Here is a 23,124-nt window from a genome sequence, read left to right as displayed (position 1 = left end):
GCTGGGGAATCTTTGTAAATGAGGACCATGCAATATAATTTTCGGTACTGATGTAAATATTCTATAACTACTCTGTCTCATAGGATAGCCTCTGGTCACCTATTTTTGAGCACTTGAAAAGGGTAGGACTCATGCAACAGAAGAATTGAAATTCTAATTTAATTCATTTTAATTTTACATAATTAAGTTAGTGGCCACTGTAATGGATAGCGTATTTTTTTTTTAAGATTTTTATTTATTTTACAGATAGAGAGAGATCACAGTAGGCAGAGAGGCAGGCAGAGAGAGAGAGAGAGGAGGAAGCAGGCTCCTCTCTGAGCAGAGAGCCCGATTTGGGGCTCGATCCCACCTGGGATCATGACCTGAGCCGCAGGCAGAGGCTTAACCCACTGAGCCACCCAGGCACCCCGGATAGCGTAGTTTTAGACTTTAGCCCTAGCGTGGTCCCTTTTTCTTTCTTTCTTTCTTTCTTTCTTTCTTTCTTTCTTTCTTTCTTTCTTTCTTTCTTTCTTTTTTAAAGATTTTATTTATTTGACAGAGAAAGAGACAGCAAGAGAGGGAACACAAGCAGGTGGGGGGGGTGGGAGAGGAAGAAGCAGGTTTCCTGCTGAGCAGGGAGCTCGATGGGGGGCTCGATCCCAGGACCCTGGGATCATGACCTGAGCTGAAGGCACACACTTAACTGACTGAGCCACCCAGGAGCCCCTAGCATGGTCTTTTTAACCAGTGTAGCAATTGAGAAGACAGGCAAAGGGAGGACCAGGAGTCATGGGCATAAAGATAGATCTCCAGTCATAAAAATAAAGATTTTACGAACTTTAATCCCTCCCCATCCTCATGCATTAATGGGCTTGATGGAAGCACACTGTCTTTGGGAAGAGTTACTACTGGGGAGTTGGGTACCCTTGTTCCTGACCTGAGTCCACGGACTGAATGATTTTGTTTTTTACATCTGTGGCCCCAGGTAAAGCACCATAAAAATAAGGCTGTTAGCTTTTTGTACCCAGACAAATAGCATTCTAACTTAAAGACTAGGATAAAGGATGCTCTCACCCCTGGCTCATCCTGAGTGTTGCCGTGCAACATTTTGATGATTATGGTGGCGATGACTTTGGAGAAGGTGGCTTTTGCACCGAGGTGAGAAATGAAGGGTCTTGCTGAAGATTTCCGCTGTTCTCTAAACCAGAGCTTCCCATTGTTAACAGGAACCGTTTGGGAGCCTGTTAAAATGGAGGTTTTGAGTTAGCAAGTTTAGGGCAAGATCTGAGATTCTGCAGCTCTTGCAGAGTACCTGGGGAAGGCCGAGCCCACTTGAAGGAGCAAGGCTTTACCCCTAAGCAGCCAGGACTATATACAGCAGTCCCCCCTTATCTGCGGGGGATACTTCCAAGCCTCCTTATGGATGTTTGATACTGCAGATGGTACCAAACCCTGTATGTACTGTTTTTTCTTATGCATACATCCCATAAGGTTTGATTTATAAATTATGCCCAGTGGGAGATTAACAACAGTATAAATAATAGAATAAAATAGAACAAGTATAACAATCTACAGTAATAAAAGTTACGTGAATATCATCTCTCGTTCTCAAAACACTTGATTGTACTGTACTCACCCTTCTTGTGATGTTATGGGATGAGAACATGCCTCCCTGATAAGGTGAAATGAGAATGACATAAGATCTGTGATAGAGCATTAGGCTACTACTGACCATTTTTTTTCCCCAAAGATTTATTTATTTATTATTTCAGAGAGCGCATGGGGGGAGGGGTGGAGAGAGAGGGAGAGAGATTCTCAAGCAGATTCCGTGCTGAGTGCAGAGCCCGGTGCAGAGCTTGATCCCCCAACCCTGATATCATGACCTGAGCTGAAACCAAGAGTTGGATGCTTAACCGGCTGAGCCACTCGAGGTGTCCCTACTACTGACCTTCTGAGGATTTGTCATAAGGAGGATCATCTGCTTCTGGACTGCAGTTGGGTGGAAAGTGAAAACTCTTAGCTGCTTTTACCTGCTTCTCATGGCCACCACTAGGTGGCAGCATGACCCCCTCTCTGGCTGCTGTTCTCTCTTTTCAGGCTCAAGAACTGGATTGGAGCCTTCCTTCTCAGGGTTTGTAATCTGTGCTCACTCAGAGTGAGGACCATTCCAGGCCTCTGAGGCCTTGTCTCTCAAGCTCCAGTGGGACCTGGCTGCTTTCTGCTTTGTACTCATGCAGGCACCTCAGACACAGTACTTGGAGGACACTGGAACCTTCTGCTGTGTCGATTTTCCCCACAGAGCCTGGGACTCAGAGGCCCTGATTTGTCATTTTACTGTCCCTCAGCACCAAAACAGTGCCTTGTTTCCAGCAAATACAGGCGTCCAGAATCCACCTAAAGGACACTCATGATACTTTTTCCTTATTATAAAAGCAACGTTTTCTTTTAAAAAAATTACAAAATATAGGAAAGGAATATCATTGTAGAAAATTTGTAAAAGCTTAGTTTTATGTAAAAACAAAAATTTATTGTAATTATACTTTGGCATATTTTATGTAGTCTTTTTTGTCGGTGGTGTTTAGCACTTACATAATCATCTTTTAAAAAGCAATCTGTGATTATAATACATAAGCGACTTTATGTTCTGATGTTTCTTTTATTTATTTATTTATTTGACAGAGAGAGAGAGAGAGAGAGCGTGCAAGCACAGCAGGGGGAATGGGAGGCAGGGGAGAAGCAGGCCCCTCACTGTGCAAAGAACTCGATGCAGGGCTTGATCCCAGGACCCTGGGATCATGACCTGAGCTGAAGGCAGCCGCCTAACCAACTGAGCCATGCAGGTGCCCCTCTGCATTTTTTTTTTTTTTTTGTCTCTTACTAAGTTTATAGGAAACTTAGAAGAAAACCAGACAAACTCAGAGTAATAAATAAGTCGCCCACGTCTACCGAGGGGTACCATCGCCAGCACCTTTCCTTTTATATGTCTTTACATTGTTTTATCACTCTCTGGTTTCTTTCTTGACATGTGGAACTTTCTCTGACCCATTGCTTAACTATTCTGAACCACACAACCATGCGTTTATTATACAACTGCATATAATGATCTGCATTGGTCAGCTTAGTCTGTTTCTGTTCAGTGTCAAGTGACTTATAATTTTCCTAGTTGAAGAATGATGTTCTAGAAAAGATTTTAATGGCATGAGGGTGAGGGACAAGTAACACATGCTAGTGAAGGAAGTTGCTCCTTTTCCAAGGGTCGTATTTCTCTGTACTATGAGTTTTCACCATTTCTGTGTGTTCGTAGGTATTTTAGGGAGAAGGTGGAAGGGCCGAGTCAGAGGGCATAGACATTTTCTGGGCTTCTAGCTGAGGTGACGTAGGTCTTCTTTTGCTAAGTGGTTTCCCTTTCTTTTTCTCTGGAGGATGGTGCTCAAGTGGGTCTTGCTTCTCTCTGATACCTCAAGGTCTCTTGAGTAGAGGGCAATGGGCATTTGTCCCTGACGTCAGTGTGTGTGTGTGTGTATGTCTGGTGTTCTGACTTGAATTGTTGAAAGGTGAGGCAGGTGTGTATGAGAAGGCACACCAGATGATGTTGGAGCTCTGCTTAAATCCCCTAGATCCCTTTCACCATTGTTGTGTGTGCCCAACATGGGGGTGCCTTCACTTTGGGAAGCCAGCACCTAAGGCTTCCTGTCACAGGGAACAGCATATAGGGCTAGTTTTGTTGGGGATCTTCTAAGCTAGAAGCGCCTGAGAACTCACATCCTCCGAGGGTAGGCTGTAGCCAGTGATAGATTGAGGGTTTGAAAGTCCTTGGGTGGGGACAACTGGGAGGGCACTCTCTCCAGAGGTCCCCTGTGGGATCAGGCGAGGCCACCTGGCTTCCTCCCTTCCCCCCCAGTCTGCTTCCTACCTGTCACCTCCTCCGGGAACCACTTCCACACAATCACTGCTGGAAACCCTGATGAAGACAGGATGCTTTTCATTTTTTCCTCATTTTCAAGTAGTCCATCTCTTTTATTTTATTTATTTATCTATTTTTAAATTTTTGCTCCCCTATTGTGCTCAGTAAGATTTTGTTTTGAGCAACAGTGCTTTTTGAGTGCATCACCTGATACCAAAGAAAATATCTGCCCATTTCAACATTCTCTCAGGGGTTTTTTTTTTTTTCCTCCTAATCATAACTACTTTCTCAAATTAACTGAACCAAGGGGATACTGTCTTCTACAGCCAGAGAGGTGGCTCTTTCCTCTTGGGTTTTCCTGCTAGCCCCTGGGACATATAGGTGGCTGACATGTGGTTGGATGTCACTGTGGTGCTAAGCTCTCCTCTTGCTGTCACTTCCTTCAATGCTTCTGTCAGTTATCTATTGCTGTATGACAGACTGCTCCCAAAATTTAGTCACTTTAAACAACAAGCATTTCTTTTGCTCCCTATTTGAAGGCCAGCTATTTAGGCTGGGCTGTTTTCATAGCTTTAACTGAATTCCTCCCAGCGGCTGTGGTCTTGCTGATCTTGGCCACGCTCTTTCACATCTATGCACCCTCAGTTTGGACAAGCAGACCGATTCCTGTTTGTTCTATGCTGTTTCTTGTCCCCCTGAAGTTGAGACTGGACCAGTGCACATGGCATAGGCCAAGGTCTCAAGAGAGTGAGTAGAACTAAGCCAGGCCTCTTGAGGTTCTACCTCAGAACAAGGACAGAAATCTCATGACTCTCTTCTATCCGTCATACCAAGTCTGGAGGCCGGGCCAGGGGGAGGAAGAAAATAGGTCCCACTTCTCGATGGAAGGAGACCCAAAGTCACCAGGCAAAGCAAGGGTATCCACAGAGAGGCTGGAGAACCGAGGTGATTTTTGCAATCTCCCACAGCTGTGGTCTTTGTCTTCAGAAGCATCACCTGCTTGCTTTGCAGGACTGAACAATGGTGACGGACCTGTTAGTGAGACCGACATTTTCCGGAAGGCCTCTGAGCAGCTGGTGAAGTACATGAACTCAGGAAACCGGCTACTGCATAAAAACTTTCTGAAGCAAGAAGTAGTTCAGAGGTTCTTGCGCCTTCTTTCTTCTCTGCAAGGTAACTTCCCTCCCAACATTCAGGTGTGCCGAAGATGATTTATGCCCATTAGAACCCTTTGCTAATATCTTGAAAAAAAAAACAGTTAATTAAACAAGTAAAAGTGATGAGCTATGTGTAAAACATTCAACAGCACCAAACGTTATTCAGAAGTCTGGATCATCCACCCTGAACGGGAATACCTAAATCCCACTCCTAGTGTCTGTCTCTGTTTTTCTGGTTTTTCACGTATTCTGCTAGAATTACTTTTGCACATACAGTCCTTTTTTAAATACCCTGGATAGTTCTCTCTTCCACAGATCTTGGCTAATGTTGGTATATGAAGTTCTTGTGGAACTGGATGTTAATTTTTTTTTCCACTATGGGGAAATGAGGAAAGTTCTGGAAAAGAACTTAAGATGACACATTTTAGATAATACTTAGGGAAGATTCTAGAAACCCTAAGTAGGTGAAATCTGGTAAATTTTGGTATTTTTTTAAAAAGATTTTATTTATTTATTTGTCAGAGAGAGAGAGAGCAAGCGAGCACAGGCAGACAGAATGGCAGGCAGAGGCAGAGAGAGAAGCAGGCTCCCTGCCGAGCAAGGAGCCCGATGTGGGACTCGATCCCAGGATGCTGGGATTATGACCTGAGCTGAAGGCAGCTGCTTAACCAACTGAGCCACCAAGGTGTCCTGGTATTTTGGTATTTTTAAATTGGCCATTAGTATGGGCTGTAATGTACTCACTGGGACCATCCAAAGAGCTGAGATTTCTTGATTTTCCAGAGAGTGCTGGAAGGAGTGGCCAGCGGAACAAAAATGCTCTTCAGGGGATGCAGCAGATCTTAGTGTTTAAGGCTTGGAGTTTTATATTTTTATTTTAATTCTGCCACTTAGCAGATCTGGGACTGTGGGCCAGTTATTTAACTTCTTAAGCTTTAGTTCCTTCACTCTTACATTAGATAGGGTACTTATCTGCTGAGATGTTGGGTGTGGAGCACTTAATCCAGGGCCCCTCACACAAAATTGTTTTTCTGGTTTTCACATTAAATATTAAACATCAAAATGAATATTCCTGTTAGAAATCCTAGAACATGGCGGAAAGCAAAAACCAGCAAATGCAAATAAAATTGCTCTTAGGTAGGTTAACTCTTGATTTCTTCCCTTCTCTTCCTTCCCACTTTCTTACTGGTAGGGTTGCCAGACAAATTATAGAATGCTGGTTGCGTTATAACTTCGAATAAACAGTGAATATAGTTTAAGTATGTCCCAAATATTGCATGAGCTATACTAAAATTTTATTTGTTGTTTATGTGAAATTCAAATTTACCTGACATCTATTTTTGGTTGCCAAATCTGGCAATTTACTTACTGAGGACCTCTTTTAGAAGTTTTTCATCTATAGGATATACCAGCATCATGAACTGGTATAACGATGATCCTGTCTGTATACATTAGATATCAGATGGAAAGACTTAGCATATTATTGATATGAACTTAAGAATTAGGATTAGACCATCCTCTCACCACTACCTGATGACTCTCAACTTTTTAATTATTCTATAGTGTCTCCCTGTATTTCAGTGCACACTCTCCATTAGTATTACGCAAAACTAAAGCCAGGTTCTTGTCCTTCTGATCTAAGTAGAATGCTCTAACTCACATATTCTTCCAAGACACAGTCAATTCTGCTCTTTTCCCAGGCCAATCTCTACTCTCCTTAAAGTGTTTCTGACCTTCCCAGAAGGTCACATGGCCAGAGCTTATCTGACATTTACGAGTGGTTGAGTAGCTGTCCAAAGTAATTACTTGCTTGTATTTTCCCCAGAGGTTTAACATACTGACCGACAATTCTTGTTAATTATGCCTAAAGGTGTTGGGTGGTATCTGGGGACAGGAATTATATGAACCTTTTTGGGGGTGTGTTGTATTCTTATTTTTGAAAGAAATTCCTCCTGACCTGGTCTGTGACATTAACCGTGATTGCGCCAACACCTTCATCAAGTTTTTACTGGAGAAACAGAAATGGCCAGAAGTGCTTCTGTTACTGACCCGCAAAGTAAGTGGGGAGCCACCGCTGGGAGACTGCCTCATCAAAGGCTGCAACTTCTCGGACCTTGACCTCTGCACTGTCATCCCCCGCCTCAGCACCTGGGACCCTCGGAGGATGCAGCTCCTGGGCTGCCTCATTGACAGTGGAGGTGAGAATGCAGTGAGCTCTGAAGACTTGTCCCTTGAGTGCCACTGGTCCTGGGTCTTTCACTAGACTTTGGAGACTGCTTTAAATTCTGGCCCATTGTCTTCTTCCATAGCTTCTCATTTTGCATAGCGACCAGGTTAGTGCCCTGTCAGTGGGTGCTGGCCTTGTAGTTCTGCGTTCTTGGGAACTCTAGTCACCGTTGTTGTCTTTTCTTCTGCCGTGTGTGAGAAACCTCAGGTGTGTGTGGGGGAGTGGCCTTTGGCCCTGGGTGCGGCACACGGGGTCCTTTCCTCCCAACTGCGACTGCAGGCTAGACTTTTCCCTGCACTCAGTATGCTTCCCATGTCCCTATTAACTCTCCAGCATTGTCTTCTAATCAGCGGATTAGGATTTCAGCTGCTTCTTTGTAAAGAAACAGCTAAATAATTGGTGGGCGGAAACATTTGCCGCTGAGATCAGCGCAATCACACTTGGCTGGAGGTATGTCTGGAAAGAGCCAGCGCCTTGCCCGATTGGGTACTATTTATTTATTTTTTTAAAAATTTAGTTTGTAAAGATTTTATTTACTTGTTTGAGAGAGACAGAGAGAGATCATGAGGGGAGGGAAGGACAGAGGGAGAGGGAGAAGCATACTCCGGTGGGAGAGCCCCATGCGGGACTCCATCCCAGGATCGCAAGATCATGACCTGAGCTGAAGGCAGATGCTTAACCGACTGAGCCACCCAGGTGCCCTGGACTGGGTTTTATTTTATAACTGATTTGGAAACCCCAACTACCTCCTGCCCCCATTTCCCACCCCCCTACTCATGCTGCTACTAGTTGTGTGGTCTCAGGCATCTCCTTGTTTATGAAATGGGAATAACAGTCCGTCTCTCTCAGGGCTGTTTTGAATGTTAAATGAGCTCACGCATGCAGGTTCTTGGAAGAGCACTGTGACTGTGTGGTTTTCTGCTTGCTCGGCTGTTTAAGAGGGAATGTCCTTTCTTGGTCCTTAGCTCTCAAAGGGCCATACAAAGCCTTTGGGTATTGACTGTTCCCACAGGTTCCAAGAGGTAGATGGAATGCCTCCTGTAGTATATTTCTTCAAACCATTCCTCGAGGGAAATGTTACTACCTTTGGCTGGAAACTGTGGCTATCATGGTCTTCCTGTTTTATTGCTGAGTCAGCCGGCACTTAAGAAGTGCCTGCCTACAGTCGGGTGCCAGGGACCAGGGACAGAGTGAATGTGTGGCTGCTGTGCAGGGTGTGTGGATTGCAGGGGTGCAGGTCTGGGAGACTGCAGCATAGAGGGGAGGCATGGACTGAGCTAAAGGGAAGCTGATGTTGGGGGTGGAGAGGTGTCAGGGAAGATGCCATTTGAGGGTAGGTGGGCATCCTCAGGAAGAAGCATTTAGAGCAAAGGGTATAGGAAGCCATGTTTATATCCTGATCACCGACTATGTGTCTAGTAGGGTGTTGGCCAGGCACTGGGGTTTCTATTGTTCCCGGGCCTTGTCCCCACTCCCGGGCAGTGCTGAATATGGGACCTGGGGACACAGAGGGGAGCAGGAGAGTGGAGAGGCCCGGCCCATGAACGGGACACCAGAAGCAGTTGGGCTTTCACTCTGAGGGCCCTAGGAAGCCTTCACCTCAGAAGTCGGGTCAGCATCAGCTCTTCTCTCAGAGCACATGGCAGAAGCCATCCTCTCCTCCTCAGGTGAGCCAGGCAATCCGTTGTCACAGGGTACATCCCTCACGGGGTTGTGCCCTTTTCCTCTGTCTTCTCAGCCTTGCCCGAGGGTCTCCACGACAGTCAGGAGAGGCCACTTGTCACGTGTCTGAAACATGAAGACTTCGAGCTGGCGTTTCTTCTCTTGACCAAGGGTGCAGACCCCCGCAGAATCTCCCTCACAGAAGGTGATACTCCTTTGCATGCAGCACTCCACATCTTTTTGGACATTAAAGGTAAGCCTTTATTTTTTAAGCAGTCTGTTCCTTGAAGAGGGAGCTGGATAGTAGAACCAATGCTACGCTTTTTCATCTTTCTTATTGGGAAAACCAACGATCTGAAAAAGTGGTGTTTCTTGGTCAGGCCCACCCATTATCCCCTGGCCTCCAACCAGTAGCTGGGTGAGAAGGAGCAGCCATCACGGTGAATGGTCAGGGTGGGTTGACTGAGGAGGAGTCTTAATTTTCGAAGTTGGCTGTCCCCCAGATGTGGCCACATACCCCTTGGGAGCAAATTGTCCCTGATTTTCAACCACAGGGTTATCGAGTACTTGGGGAGGTGTGGTGTTCTGAGATGCCCCTGGCTGGCATCTCTCCAAACCCAGAGGTCTCTGTTCCCTGGAAAGAGTAGCTTAGGACTCACAGCGTTTTGTTTGTGTCTTCCAGCTGACATCGGTTTTAATTTCCTCAGCCACCTGTTGGATCTCTTCTGGTCCAACCCCACTGAATTTTGCTACCTCAACCCCAACAGCCAGGACAGCAATGGGAACACGCTGATGCACATCATCTTCCAGAAGGGCATGCTGAAGCGCATGAAGAAGCTGATAGACCTGCTGGTGAAGTTCGACATCAACTTCAACTTGAAAAACAAAGAAGGCAAAGACGCAAGGCACCGGATCAAGAAGAACGACGCTCTGCTCTTGGCCTGGAACAAAGCTCTGATGGAGAACAAACGGAGGAACCGGCAGGACCCTGCTGCCCACCCAGGGAAGCTCCCAAGGCCCACTGCCCCTGGCCATACGTCTCAGCTCAAGTCACAGGGTTCATCCAAGTCACTGCCGTGCAGCATCCCTGCCAGGGCCCTACCTGAAGGAGCCATGGTCCCCGACAGCTGGGAGGCTCTCCCGGATGTGCAGGTGATGCGGGAGGAGCCTGAAGCTGTCAGGCCCTGCTCTCTGAGAGACCGCCTGGTACAGGACATCACGGATTTAATTCAGCAGGTTGAATTGGATACATCCCTCCCCGAGGACTGTCCTCAGGACTCTGAGCCTCTTCAGACAGGTGTTGGAACGGAAGTAAAGAAAGATGAGCTCCAGCGAGCCCTGGGGGCTCAAGGCTCTGACTCAAGTGGGAACCAGCACAGTGTCCTTGAGGCAGGGGGGGCACATGCACAGGCAGGCCTCGGGGCCTCACAGCTCGTTTCTGCTGGCCACAGAGGGAGTGAGGGCAGAGATGATCCGGACAGCTGGAACACGCAGGATATCGAGGCCTGCCTCCAGGACTTTGAGAACATGACGTGGGAGATTGAGTGCACCTCAGAAATGCTGAAAAAGCTGTCTAGTAAGGTCATGACAAAGGTCATGAAGAAAAAAATCATCCTAGCTATCCAGCAGCTGGGGAATGGTGAGTGGACACAGGGGCTGCAGAAGCGGCTGAAGCACCTGAAGGGAAGCATCCAGCTCTTTGAGGCCAAGCTGGACAAGGGGGCCCGAATGCTGTGGGAGCTGGCCATTGACTTCTCCCCTCGGTGCAGTGAGAACCCGGAAAAGATCATCGCTGCCGCAGAGCGGAACCTGCACAGCCCGGAGAAGTCGGGTCGGGTCTACACAGAAATTATCCGGATCTGGGACATTGTCTTGGACCACTGCAAGCTGTCGGACTCCATCAGGGCCATCTGTAGTGCCTACAACCGGGGCCTTTCCTGTGTCCTGCGGAAGAAGCTGAAGGGCATCCACCAAGGCCAGCTGTCAGCCAATGTGAAGATCCAAAAGCGCATACCTCGCTTCTACGTGGAGGACACGGAGGCCGAGAAGAACCTGGAGCATGTGAACCCAGAGTATTTCCCTCCGGCCAGCGCCGTGGAGACGGAGTACAACATCATGAAGTTCCACAGCTTTAGTAATAGCATGGCCTCCAACATCCTCAACGACACGACAGCGACGGTGGAGTACCCCTTCAGGGTGGGTGAGCTGGAGTATGCTGTGATCGACCTCAACCCCAGGCCGCTGGAGCCCATCATCCTCATTGGGCGGAGTGGCACTGGGAAGACCACTTGCTGCTTGTACAGGCTGTGGAAGAAATTCCACAGTTACTGGGAGAAGGCCGAGCAGGCAGGAAGCCCGCTGCTGGCCAAGCAGATATGGCTGAAGAGAAGGCTGGAAGTGGAATCCGGAAAGGAAGGTCCCCGTACGGAAGAAGTGGACAAGGAGGAGGAAGTGGAGGAGGAGGAAGAGGAAGGTTCCATGGAAGTGGAAACAGTGGACAGCATAGATGAGGATCAGGATAGTGAAGCCTGTGCAGGGGGACCCAGTGGAGAGCCAGGGGAGCCTGGGCAGGCAGCTGAAGTGTGTGCTGCGGAGCAACCCCACCAGCTGGAGCATTTACATCAGATCTTCGTGACCAAGAACCATGTCCTGTGTCAGGAGGTGCAGAGGAATTTCATCGAGCTTTCCAAGTCTACCAAGGCCACCAGTCATTACAAACCACTGGAACCCAATGTCCACAAGCTTCAGGACTTAAGGGACGAGAACTTTCCTCTTTTTGTCACTTCCAAGCAGCTGCTTCTCCTGCTTGACGCTTCTCTGCCCAAACCATTTTTTCTGAGAAATGAAGATGGCAGCTTGAAAAGAGCCATCGTGGGGTGGTCCACACAGGAAGAGTTGACCATCCCCAACTGGCAGGAAGATGAGGAGGAAACCGAGGCTGACGGGGACAATGGCGAGGAGGATAAAGCTCCAGAAACACGTATGTGTGAGAGTGACCCCCGGGTCTATGTGACATTTGAGGTATTTGCCAATGAAATATGGCCGAAAATGATCAAAGGGAAAACCTCCTACAACCCCGCGCTGATTTGGAAAGAAATAAAATCTTTTCTGAAGGGGTCTTTTGAGGCCCTCAGCTGCCCCCAGGGGTGGCTCACAGAAGAAGCGTATAAGAAATTAGGGAGGAAGCGGTCCCCCAATTTCAAGGAAGACCGGAGCGAGATCTACAGTCTCTTCTGTCTGTACCAGCAGATCAGGTCTCAGAAAGGTTATTTCGATGAAGAAGATGTTCTGTATAACCTGTCCCGGAGGCTTTCGAAGCTCAAGGTGCTCCCGTGGTCCATCCATGAACTCTACGGTGATGAGATTCAGGACTTCACCCAAGCCGAGCTGACACTGCTAATGAAATGTATCAATGACCCCAATGCCATGTTCCTCACGGGAGACACAGCCCAGAGCATCATGAAGGGTGTGGCCTTCCGCTTTAGCGACCTGCGCTCTCTGTTCCACTACGCCAGCCGAAACACTGTGGACAAGCAGTGTGCCGTCCGGAAGCCCAAGAAGATCCACCAGCTGTACCAGAATTACAGGTCCCATTCGGGTATGTTCGGGCTTTGTGCTTCTCTGCAAGAAAGGTGCTTGGGCACCATCTAGCACTTTTTTGTTAGGATTTTGTAGCTGAAGTAAGGAGAGTATCTTGGAGTTTGTGGGAAATGCACCCATGAACAAGAAGTCTTATGGTTTCTGCTGTTCCTCATTCAGAGGTTGATAATTCAAGCTGTGGTTGAGTGGAAATTACATCTTAGAGAGCTTGCCATGACATGAAACCATTACAGGGGAACATTTAAACTGCTTGGGAACTTTTGGTAAAGCACTTTGGAAGCACGGTCTTGTGGCACATAAAGCGACATGTTGATTAGATTAATTCCCAAAGCAGCTTTTCTCCCAAGGAGAAGCCAAAAAAAAGGGCTAGGGCATGGCGGCACATATGAAGAGGCTTTTAACATGAACCTCAGTTGTGCCCCTTCTCTGTGCCAGGCGTGATGCCAGGCAGCCCATGTAGACCACCCCTACTTCATCTTCACAGTGACCCTGCCAGGTAGGCAGCCTTCCCATTTTACAGAGGACGCCGAGGTATGCAGTGTTTGGAAAACACAACATCCATGCCAGAATTCTTCCTTTAGGTTTATAATGCTCACCCATTCACCTCCTGTGTCCTGTATATGTCCATGAACAATACCGAGTACCATTTTACATGCTTAGAAACTTTATTTAGTGGGATCATGCCAGACATATCTTTCTGCCACTTTGTATTTTTGCTTCATGTTACATGTTGGGATTTCTGCACATTATGATTTGGTACTCGAGACCCTGCATTTCTAACTAGCGTTAGCATTCCATTTTATGGCTGTACCAGTTTGTTATTTTCCAGTAATAAATGGTAGGCTCCTGGCAGTTTTTCACTGTGACATATAATGCTGGAGCGAACCTTCCTGAGCAAATTTCTTTGGATCTATGTTATATCCTCTTATTTTGCTCTTGGGATGGGTGTGAAATGACATCTGGTATAGTTTGAATTTCCATTTTCTTGAGGTGTGGCGTCTTTTCATGTGTTTACTGGCGATTCTGTATTCCGTGAATCACCTGTTCTCCTTTGCTTACCTTTTTAATGAGTTGTTTTTCTTACTGATTTTTTAAGAATTCCCTATGAATTTTTGCCTTCTAATCCTTTGTTCATTATAAAAATTGCAGGGCTTGTTTTTCTTTGTTACAGTAAAATGGCATATAAATAATGGTGTTCTTTAGTAGGAAGATACTTTAAATTTTAACTTACGAATGTTTACTTTTACGATTTCCTCTGGTGTCTTAAGAAATTTTTCTGATCTAGAGTTATTAAGAAAGTCTCCTTAATAATTTTCTAATGGTTTTCACTTTTGCTTTTTATATATAGGCAGATATTTAAATTTGGGTAAATTTAAGTAACTAATCTATTTAAAGTGTATGTGTGGTGTGACATTGTCTTTATTGAACTAACCCTTCTCTGATCTAATTTTACTTTTTTCCATATGGAGAATCAGTTGTGCTGATGCCATTCACTGCTTGGTGCATCCTTGGTGCATCCTTGGTGCATCCTTGGTGCATCTGATCTGTAAGGTGGCTTTTCTAACATTATCTTGGACTCTGTTTGTGGGCTTACTTTTTACTTTGATTTGTCTCATTTGTCTCTTCTTGCACTGTTAGCATGATGTCACACTTGCCATAGTTATCAGATTCTCTGACTCTTTGTAATTTTGATTGGAATTTCATTGAATTTATTGCTCTTTGGGAAGAATTCACATCTTCACACCTTTGGGATTTCTGAACCATGACATTAGTGTATTTCCCTATTCAGGTCTTCTTTTAGTTGCTTTCAGTACTATTTTGTAATTTTCCCCAGACATTTTACACAGCTGTTATATTTGTACTGGGGATCTTATACTTTCTGTAACTATCATGGCTGCCCCCCTTTATTTCTTTCTTTCTTTTTTTTTTTTTACATTTTTTATCAGTTATTACTGGTATAGAGGAATGCTCTATACCAGTTTTGGGTTTTATATGTTGGGTTTTATATGTTGATCTGGTCAATCTAACAATCATATTGAACATTCTAACTTTTGGGTTATGGCATTTTTCTGCAGATAGGGTCAGTCTTTATCTTCTTTTCTATATTTATCTTTCATTGTTACCTGTTCTATTTAATTTGCCGGGACCTTAAGCACAAGCTTTAACAGGCATCTGTGTGTTATTTTTGCAGTTAATGGGAATATATTTACCATTTCGCCATTTAAGTCTGATGTTTATTGTAGGTTTTTGATAGGTGCTCTTTTTCTAGATACGGCTCAGGTAGGCTTTGGTTTGGTGGAAAGAGAAAACACATGCATATCACCCTCTCCCCACACACATTGTAAAATGAGATTAAAACTCTGATTTGTTTATCTCAGGAGTCAGAAAATGATTAGAAGGCAGGTGGCCCCCCAGAGTGTAGCTGTTTCATACAACTCAGCCCAGCTTTCCAGGTCTCTGGAATTCCTCACCAATGATGCATTTGGAAAAAAAAAAAAAAATCACAGGATCTTGGTGCATCTGAACAGTTCAACTTGTTCTTCTTCTGTGGTCTTATACATGGGACTTGGATTGTGTATCAAGAGTTGGCACAAAGTAATGATTCTCTTAATAGGAAATAGAGCCCTGGCCCTCGCTCATCTGTTAAGACATTTATTGAGCTCCCCTGCCTGGCACTGTGTGTGGGCCGGGTAACTGAGGCACATAGCTCACTCTTTCTGTCCTCAGGACGTGGCTCCAGTGGCACCCCCTTTTCTGTTGTTGGATCTAGTAGAAGGATTTGGCATGAGGAGTTGAATGAGCCCCTCATTCCGACTGACCCCTTGGTTCAGTGCCACTGGTCTGGGGCCAGCGGCCTTTCTGATTGGCAAGAAAGAGCATGGCAGAAATAAGAGATGTTCCTGGGATTTAGGGATTTTTGATGTTTTTGCTAAGTAACCCATTAGGACAATGACTACATAAACCCCATCTTTTAATGGAGGGAAGACTATGCATATATACTTCTGTGTATGGAACCAGAAAAAGCCCAAATCATATGTACTAGATTTTAGAGATTTCTTAAAACACCTAAAGTGTTAATAACAATGTACAAGCTACATGTAAGGCCATTTGTGGCTAACATTTTTTTTTTTCATTTCCTTTTGATCTTTTTTCTTTATATACATTAAATGCATTTATCACACACATGTATTTATTGATTATGTAGTGAATATGTACTATGTTTAGGGAATATTTCCCCTTTTTTCTCTTTTTTAAAAATTAAGATTCACATACATAACAACTACCCGCTTAAAATATGCAGTTTAATGGTTTTAATATGTTCACAAGGCTGTGCAACCGTTACCATTACCCAATTCCAGAATTTTCATCACTCCAAAAAGAAACCCTATACCATTAGCAGTCACTCCTCATTCCTACTCACCCCCTACTTTCTGTCTCTGTGGATGTGCCTATTCTGGACATTTCATGTAATAGGAATCATATAATATGTGGCCTTTTGTGTCTGGCTAAGTGATTAACATAATATTTTTAGGGCTCCTCCATGTTGTAGGAGGCATCAGAGTTTTAATCCTTTTTATGGTGGAACCATCTTTTATTCTTTGGGTAGGCTCATTTAAAAATTATTCATCTAGTTTCTCTGGAAGGGCATTTCTGTGGATTCCCATTCATCACTGTAGGCAATACTTCTGTGTCCTTTTCTGATTTTCCCACTAATGTATACCTCTGGCCTTTGCTAAAAGAGGAGGGAACCTCAGTAGCAGCTGATTTGCTTCAGTTAAGCAATTTCCATTTGTGCTCCCAACTGTATACATCTAATAATACTACTACCGAGAAGTAAAATTTCTCCTTATTGTTTGGTTATAGCAGTGGGGACACATAGGCCCATCTTATGGGGTTCTACCAAGAACATGGTGTTCTACCTGCCATCAGGCAAAGGGCACACGGCACAGAGTGAACCATGGAGAGAGACCCAGGATGCTCTGTGCTCAGTTCAACTTCAAATCCTATCACTTGGAGGTTTTTACTAACTTTTTAGATGTTGGAGTGTCTGCTTGTAAAGGTGGGGATTGTCTGATCTATATTGCTGAGCAGTCCTGATGATTAAATGGGATATTTTTATGAAGGTGCTTCTCTCAAGGTGGTAGTGTTCAGTCTGTGTGACTGGCCACGTTACTCAGAGCTTAGATAAGCAACAGGACCCAGGGAGAAAATTCTTCACAAAATCCTTTCTCCAGCTCCACCATTTTTCTTAGGCTAGACCTCTTAGCTGGGTATAAACCCAGTGGGAGGGTGATGGAGGCCTTGCCTTCGGCCCCTGCCTAACATTCAGCACTGCTGTTACCATGGCAATGTCTCTCTGGCTCCAAGCTCCAACGAGAGGATCCTAATAATTTTTGTTTTCTTACCATCTATGCCAGCCCCTTGTATTAGCATTTTAACAGCTCTAATTATTTAAATTATATTTCTGCCTTGATTTTTCTTTATGAAGTAATTTTTTTTTAAAATGAGTGTAGGTCGGGTGCTCGCTTCGGCAGCACATATACTAAAATGAGTGTAGGTCGGGAACGAGATCCAACAAAACCTTAGCAACATATCTCTGCCTTCATGCCCTGTACCAGAGCCAAAGTGATAATCTAATGGGAACTAGAAACTGACTTGCAATTATCCATACTATCAGGACCAATATTGTTTCTCAAGAAAAAAAAAAAAAAGCCCCAATTAAAAAAAAAAAAACCCACAAAAAAAGCACAAAAGCACCCAGAAACCCCCCCAGCCATGTGGTCATCGTGTTGCTCCATATCTGACGTGTATTTTCTGTTTTATCTCAGGAATCCTCAATCTGGCATCTGGGGTGGTGGATTTACTTCAGTTCTATTTCCCGGAATCTTTTGATCGCCTCCCCAGGGATTCTGGCCTTTTTGATGGTCCCAAACCAACAGTCCTGGAGTCTTGCAGTGTGAGCGACTTGGCAATTTTGCTACGAGGGAACAAAAGGAAAACGCAGCCTATTGAATTCGGAGCCCACCAGGTGAGCTTCTTGGGATTGTGTGTTGTGAAATAAAAGGCAGTTTGTGGTTGACAAAAGGGTTGGGAGGCTGTATTATTCTGCAGTGTAGAGTTCAGTAGGTCCTCTGCCAGAATGGGTAAATTTCAGCTCCAGGTAAAGGAGCAATTTTTAATATTTCAGCTGGTGGACCAAATCCAGGCCAGCCACTTCTTTTTAAAGCTGTTACCTGGGGCCCCTGGGTGGCTCAGTGGGTTAAAGCCTCAGCCTTCGGCTCAGGTCATGATCCCAGCGTCCTGGATCCAGCCCCGTGTAGGACCCTCTGCTTGGTGGGGAGCCTCCCAAGGCTCTCTGCCTGCCCTCTGCCTACTTGTGATCTCTGTCTGTCAAATAAATAAATAACATCTTAAAAAAAAAAAAAAAAAGATGTTACTTGCCTCCCACAGAAGTTGGCTGAGCTTTTCCAGATCCCTTGTTGTACAACATGATGTTTTCTCTTTCCTACTTTCTTCTTCTTTCTTTCCCCCCAGGTAATCCTTGTAGCTAATGAAATGGCAAAAGAGAAAATTCCAGAAGAGCTGGGGTTAGCCCTTGTGCTAACCGTGTATGAAGCAAAAGGTTTAGAATTTGACGATGTCCTCCTTTACAACTTTTTCACTGACTCTGAGGTATGTTATGCTGAATTCCTTTCCACGCTGTGCATGCATATATGTATGAGCTACACTTCCGCTCTGGGAAGGAGAACGTGGAGCTGAGTAGAAGTGAGTTTGTCACAGGTACCTGTTTCCGTTCTGGAGCATCACCCATTCGGCGGGGGCTTTGTGTGCTTGGATATGGGTTTTGTCAGTGGCGGTGGGTGGTTTCCCAGTGTGTCATGGTGCTGGTTCTCCCGTGCCCTGCCCTGCTCTCTCTTTCTTCTGAATGCCTGGTACCCGAGTGCCAGCTGCCAGTGTTCACTAGCTCTGTTATCCTTGACTCCCAAGGATGCTCCAGTTGGAGTGAGCTCTAAGGAGAGCTTTGCAAATGAAGGCAAGGTTAGCAGTGTCCACCCTATGAGGACAGAACTGGGCAAGTTCAGTTCATAGAAAGAGAAAACTCCGGGAAGACAAATGAGGCTTGGTTCCTGGCCACTGGATCAGGTAATGTGGGGGATGAGGACAGCTGCCCCTCCGGAGCTCCCTTCTGGCATGGCTTCACCACTGCTTGCGGCCCATGCTGACCATGGCAGTGAAAGCATCCCTGGATCGACCCCCAGGACCTCCGTGCCAGCCCACTGCTTTGACATGGCTCCTGAGTCCTTGGGATGGTCTTTCTTCCTGAGCTCAGTAGTTATGGATAGAGTCACCAACTCGAGCCACTGGTTTCTTTTTCACCACTGTCTTTTGGTGGGGGCTCAGGCTGGCTGCTGACTGTGCTGGGGGGTCTCCTCTGGGCACTTAGCTGACTGTGTCCTGGTTCCTGTTGCAGACTTCCCATTGCACATGGTGCATGCTTGAAGGGGCTGTGGTTCATACTTAGGTGAGAAGCACCGTTAGCTTTGACCCCTTAAGACCTGCCCAGAACTGACTATTTTAAATGGAGTCCTGATTTTTTTTTTCCTGGTCTTTTAAAAAATAGAATTGCCCTGATGATACCTCTAACTAATATTCCTATGGGTACTTCATGGGTACTTCATGGTTTATAAAGTCCTCTTCCAATGCTTTGTTTCCTTTCATCCTCTACTAACCCTCTGAAGTTGTACGTTTTTCCATTACCCTCATTCTACAGATAAAGCTGAGGGTTATGGAAATTAAGTAATTTGCACATAGTAATAGTGTAGGTGCCAGAGCCTGGAGACCAACTTAGATGCTCTGATTTCTCAGTTTCGCGATCTTCCTTCTGTACTCATTTCCTTTTAAAGCCCCGCATGCAAATTGGCTTCCAGAACCTTCCACGATGAGTATATCATTGCCATACCTTAAGTGCATTCCTTTCCTATTGACTTTGCTAATGAAATCAGATGCACTTTCATTAATCCTGGAACCATTTTTATTCTCTGAGAACTAACTCTTTTTTCTCATAATACATCCATTGGTCATGGTTGGACCGAGGCTGTGCTGAAAGAGGAAGGGGTAAGACTTTGTTGTTCCTGTCCTTTATTAACTGCCAGTTGTATGCTTGTGCCAGTAAGAAGCCCAAGGAACTCTGGACTTACGGATCTGTAACTTGTGGTCAATTCTGTTTGTGAAAGAAAAATCCAGTTATTTGTCTCACCCTGATGATGGAAATAGCAAAGACCCAGATATCTTGACCCTGTGCTCCCAACCAATGGCTCAGTTTGTTGCATAAGCATAAAATAATCACAAGTGGAATCTTTCAGTAACATCCACGTCATCCCATGTGCACAATAAGACTTCCAAAAAGACTCCTTGTGTGGTGCTTCTCGATTCCTGAGGAATGTCATTATGCATTGCCCCCGACACAGAGTACACCCTGCATTTATCATCAACAGAGTCAAGACCAAAAAACATCTCATTTCTAAATGAGAGGAAGTGCTTTAATCAAAGCAGAGGAAAGACAGGATCACCTAAGTCTTCAATCACCTGAGGTCTAGCTCCTCATGTTGGGTTTCCTTTGGGGTGACTGGCTGTAGGCTGCTGCATAATAATTGTATTTGACACGGGGGACAGTGGAGATCTCTTCTCCCCACCCCTGGCCTCTTCTTCCACCCTCGGTTTGTGTTTCTGGCAGACACTCTCTGCACATGCGTGTGGGAGTGTTCTTGTTGCCTTGGTGTGTGATTCTTCTCTTTAGAGGATTTGTTGCTCCCTGTTCAACTACGTAGTTGCCAGGGCCATCTTCTGAGATGGGGAAGGGACCAAGGAATGGTTACACCAGATCCTTCTCTTCTAGGATTTGGCTTCATTTGGGGGAGCAGCAGTCTTTCTTCCAGTCACCCCCAAACACACCTGTGGGGACTTAGAAGGGTGCTTGCCATTTATACTCAGCCCCAGTGTAAGGACTCCCAGGGGAGTCCTTTCCTTCATACTCCTGTGTGAAATGGATAGGAGGGACTTGGAAAACCACAGCTTTTATGGGTTAATCACTTAGAGAACAGCCCCCCACCCCCAAGGTGAAATTCACAATGATCAGTCCCAATAGAAGAAGCTGGAAGACTTACATGTGTTCATTGTCAGGTGCCATAGGCCTGTATTCTTGCTACAAATACACAAACTTACTCCTCAGAGGCTCTGTCTTCAAAGTACAGTGTGTTTTATTTCTGGAAACAGGTTAGTCCTGGGCCGTACGAGTGGTTTTTCCTTCTGATTCAGCAGTTTTAAAATACATTGTGTGTGTTTTACTAGCCCTCCCAAGGTTGATTGGTCTGTGCCTCATGCTGTCTGCCAGGAGAGCCTTGCAAATGTCAAAATGCTTGTGTCTTTTGCCTGCCTTCCTTGGCCAGAAATTCAGGGTGTGAACGGCTTTACAAAGAGGGCAGTCATAAATGTGTCCTGAAAGCTTTTTTTTTTTTAAACTCCCAACTACTTCAATGATTACATGATTCACATCTCTTTTCAGAATATGGTGATTAATTCCATAATTGGTTAGTAGCATAACCATCCTTATTTAATAGACAGTGTTTATATTTTTAATATCAAAATAATTTTAATGTAATAATAATTTCATTAATATTAAATAAATTAGTGCTTAAAGCATTTAACCTGATACTTATTAGTTTAAGTTATGGGGTGACTTAAAGGAGGTCATGAACTGTATTCACTCCATGTTTTCATTATTCTTGAGAAGATACATGGGTGGCAAGGAGCACCATTTTATACATGGAAAAGTAAAGGCTGAGGGGGGTTAACTAGCTACTCTCACAGGATACAGTTAAGTATGAAATCTGAAATTTCATAGGAATTCTGCCTTCTAAACACTGCATGTTTTCTGAGCATTTTAGCTTTCCCAGGGTCTGCCAACCATGGTCAAGAGCCAAATCTAGCCCTCTGCCTACTTTTGTATGGCCCGTGGGCTAACAGTGGTTTTTACATTTTTAAATGGTTAAAAAAATTGAGGGAAAATAATGTTACATGACACACGGAAATTACATTAAATTCAGTTTTGGTGTTGAAAAATAACATTTTACTGGAACACACATGCCCATTCATCTACATAATTGACAATGGCTTCTTTTGCATGATAATAACAGAGTTGAGTAGTTGTGAGAGAGACCACATGGCCCACAAAACCTGAAATTTTTATCCTCTGATGTTTTTGGAAAAAAAACTTGCCAACTTCTGGTCTACATAGTTATTGTAGTTTTGTGGTTGAGTTTAGATAAAGGGACACATGGCTAAAATACCAACTATTTGTCAAGGTTTATATTAGACACTTGACATTGATTATCTCCTTTTATTTCCAAACAAACTTGGATAGTTCTGTCATCCCCATTTTAGAGAGCAAGAAAAGGAGATGTGGAGGAAATAAATAAACAATTTGTTTGGGTTCACATAGCTAAGGAGTGAAAGAACAGAGATAAAAATGTGTCCTGTCTGTTCTCAGTCTCCTATGCACACTGTACTTCAGCTCCTGAAGTACAGTGTGCATAGGAGTAATTCAGCTCCTGAATTTTGTTCCATCCTTGAGTAAATAATTTAGTTAGAAAATTTTGTCATATATGTCTTAATAGCTGACACTAAGTGGCATCTCTCACACATTGTGAAAAGGGGTGAATGACACTGGGTTCCTCCCTCCATACTGCTTGCTGAAATTCTTTAAGCAAGAAACTTTCTGGGTGTTATAGCATTCCTCTTGGAAGCTGGTGCGTGTGCCTGGCTTCTCAGCCATCTTGGCCAAATGTCTGGGAGAGTTTCCGTGGTAGCTTCCCCTTTCCCTCCCTGTGCCACCTGAGGTCCCCTCAGAGGCTATAGGATGGCCACCTTCTTACAGCTGGGCTGGGGACCCCTAAGCCAGGAAAAGGGGCTTAATTCACCATGAGGATGTATGTACAGCTGAAGGGCATATTCTATTGGTTTTTAATTTGTCATTGTTGTTCAGGCTTACAAGGAGTGGAAGATCATTTCTTCATTTACGCCTTCATCATCTGACTCCAGACAGGAAAACCGACCACTGATTGAAGTGCCCTTGGAGAAACCCTGCTCCTCCCAGGGTCGGTCTCTCATGGTGAATCCAGAAATGTACAAGGTGATTTTCTGCCATTTGTCCATGCGCTTATTTGACAGGGTTGTTGGGGTGGGAGGGTGGTCCGAAAACAAGGTTTGGATGAGAAAATGAGGTTAAAAATAGAGCCCGGTACTTGCCTGGCTTTCTTGTGCATCAGCACCAGGGAGTGGAGGATGGTAGTAGGCATGGCAGGGATCTCAGTCTCTGTTTTCTCAGCAGAGAGTGGGGCTTGATGGGTGGGGCACTGTCTGAAAGTGAAAGAGGACGGGTTGTACCTACTTTTGACCTCTGGAACTCAACTCTCTTCAGAAATTTTGAAGTTGCTGACAGGGAACTCAGCTGTGAAGTCCAGGATAGTAGTTCATGGAGACTTGTATACCAGGCTTGACTGTTGTTGGGGAGGAAAAAATTTTTCTCTATCTTTTAA

The 23,124-nt window shown here is 44.9% G+C and overlaps 1 protein-coding gene across 4 annotated transcripts in view; it reads left to right on the top strand.

The window, feature by feature from the left end:
* Positions 1–23,124, top strand: part of TRANK1 (tetratricopeptide repeat and ankyrin repeat containing 1) — a 77,356-nt gene that overhangs the window by 31,196 nt on the left and 23,036 nt on the right. For all 4 annotated transcript variants that reach the window (XM_045089092.1, XM_013059914.2, XM_004759395.3 and 1 more), the window contains 7 exons: positions 4,895–5,056; positions 6,984–7,238; positions 9,006–9,182; positions 9,612–12,527; positions 17,359–17,558; positions 18,065–18,202; positions 22,572–22,718. In XM_045089092.1, coding sequence (XP_044945027.1) covers positions 4,895–5,056; positions 6,984–7,238; positions 9,006–9,182; positions 9,612–12,527; positions 17,359–17,558; positions 18,065–18,202; positions 22,572–22,718 — 3,995 coding nt within the window. The remainder of the gene's footprint in view (positions 1–4,894; positions 5,057–6,983; positions 7,239–9,005; positions 9,183–9,611; positions 12,528–17,358; positions 17,559–18,064; positions 18,203–22,571; positions 22,719–23,124) is intronic.

Source organism: Mustela putorius, unplaced genomic scaffold, assembly GCF_011764305.1.
Source record: "Mustela putorius furo isolate JIRA1106 unplaced genomic scaffold, ASM1176430v1.1 tig00003834_pilon_pilon_pilon, whole genome shotgun sequence".
NCBI lineage: Eukaryota > Metazoa > Chordata > Mammalia > Carnivora > Mustelidae > Mustela > Mustela putorius.
The sequence above is the reverse complement of the archived record's forward strand: the minus strand, read 5'-3'. Positions and strand labels throughout refer to the sequence as shown.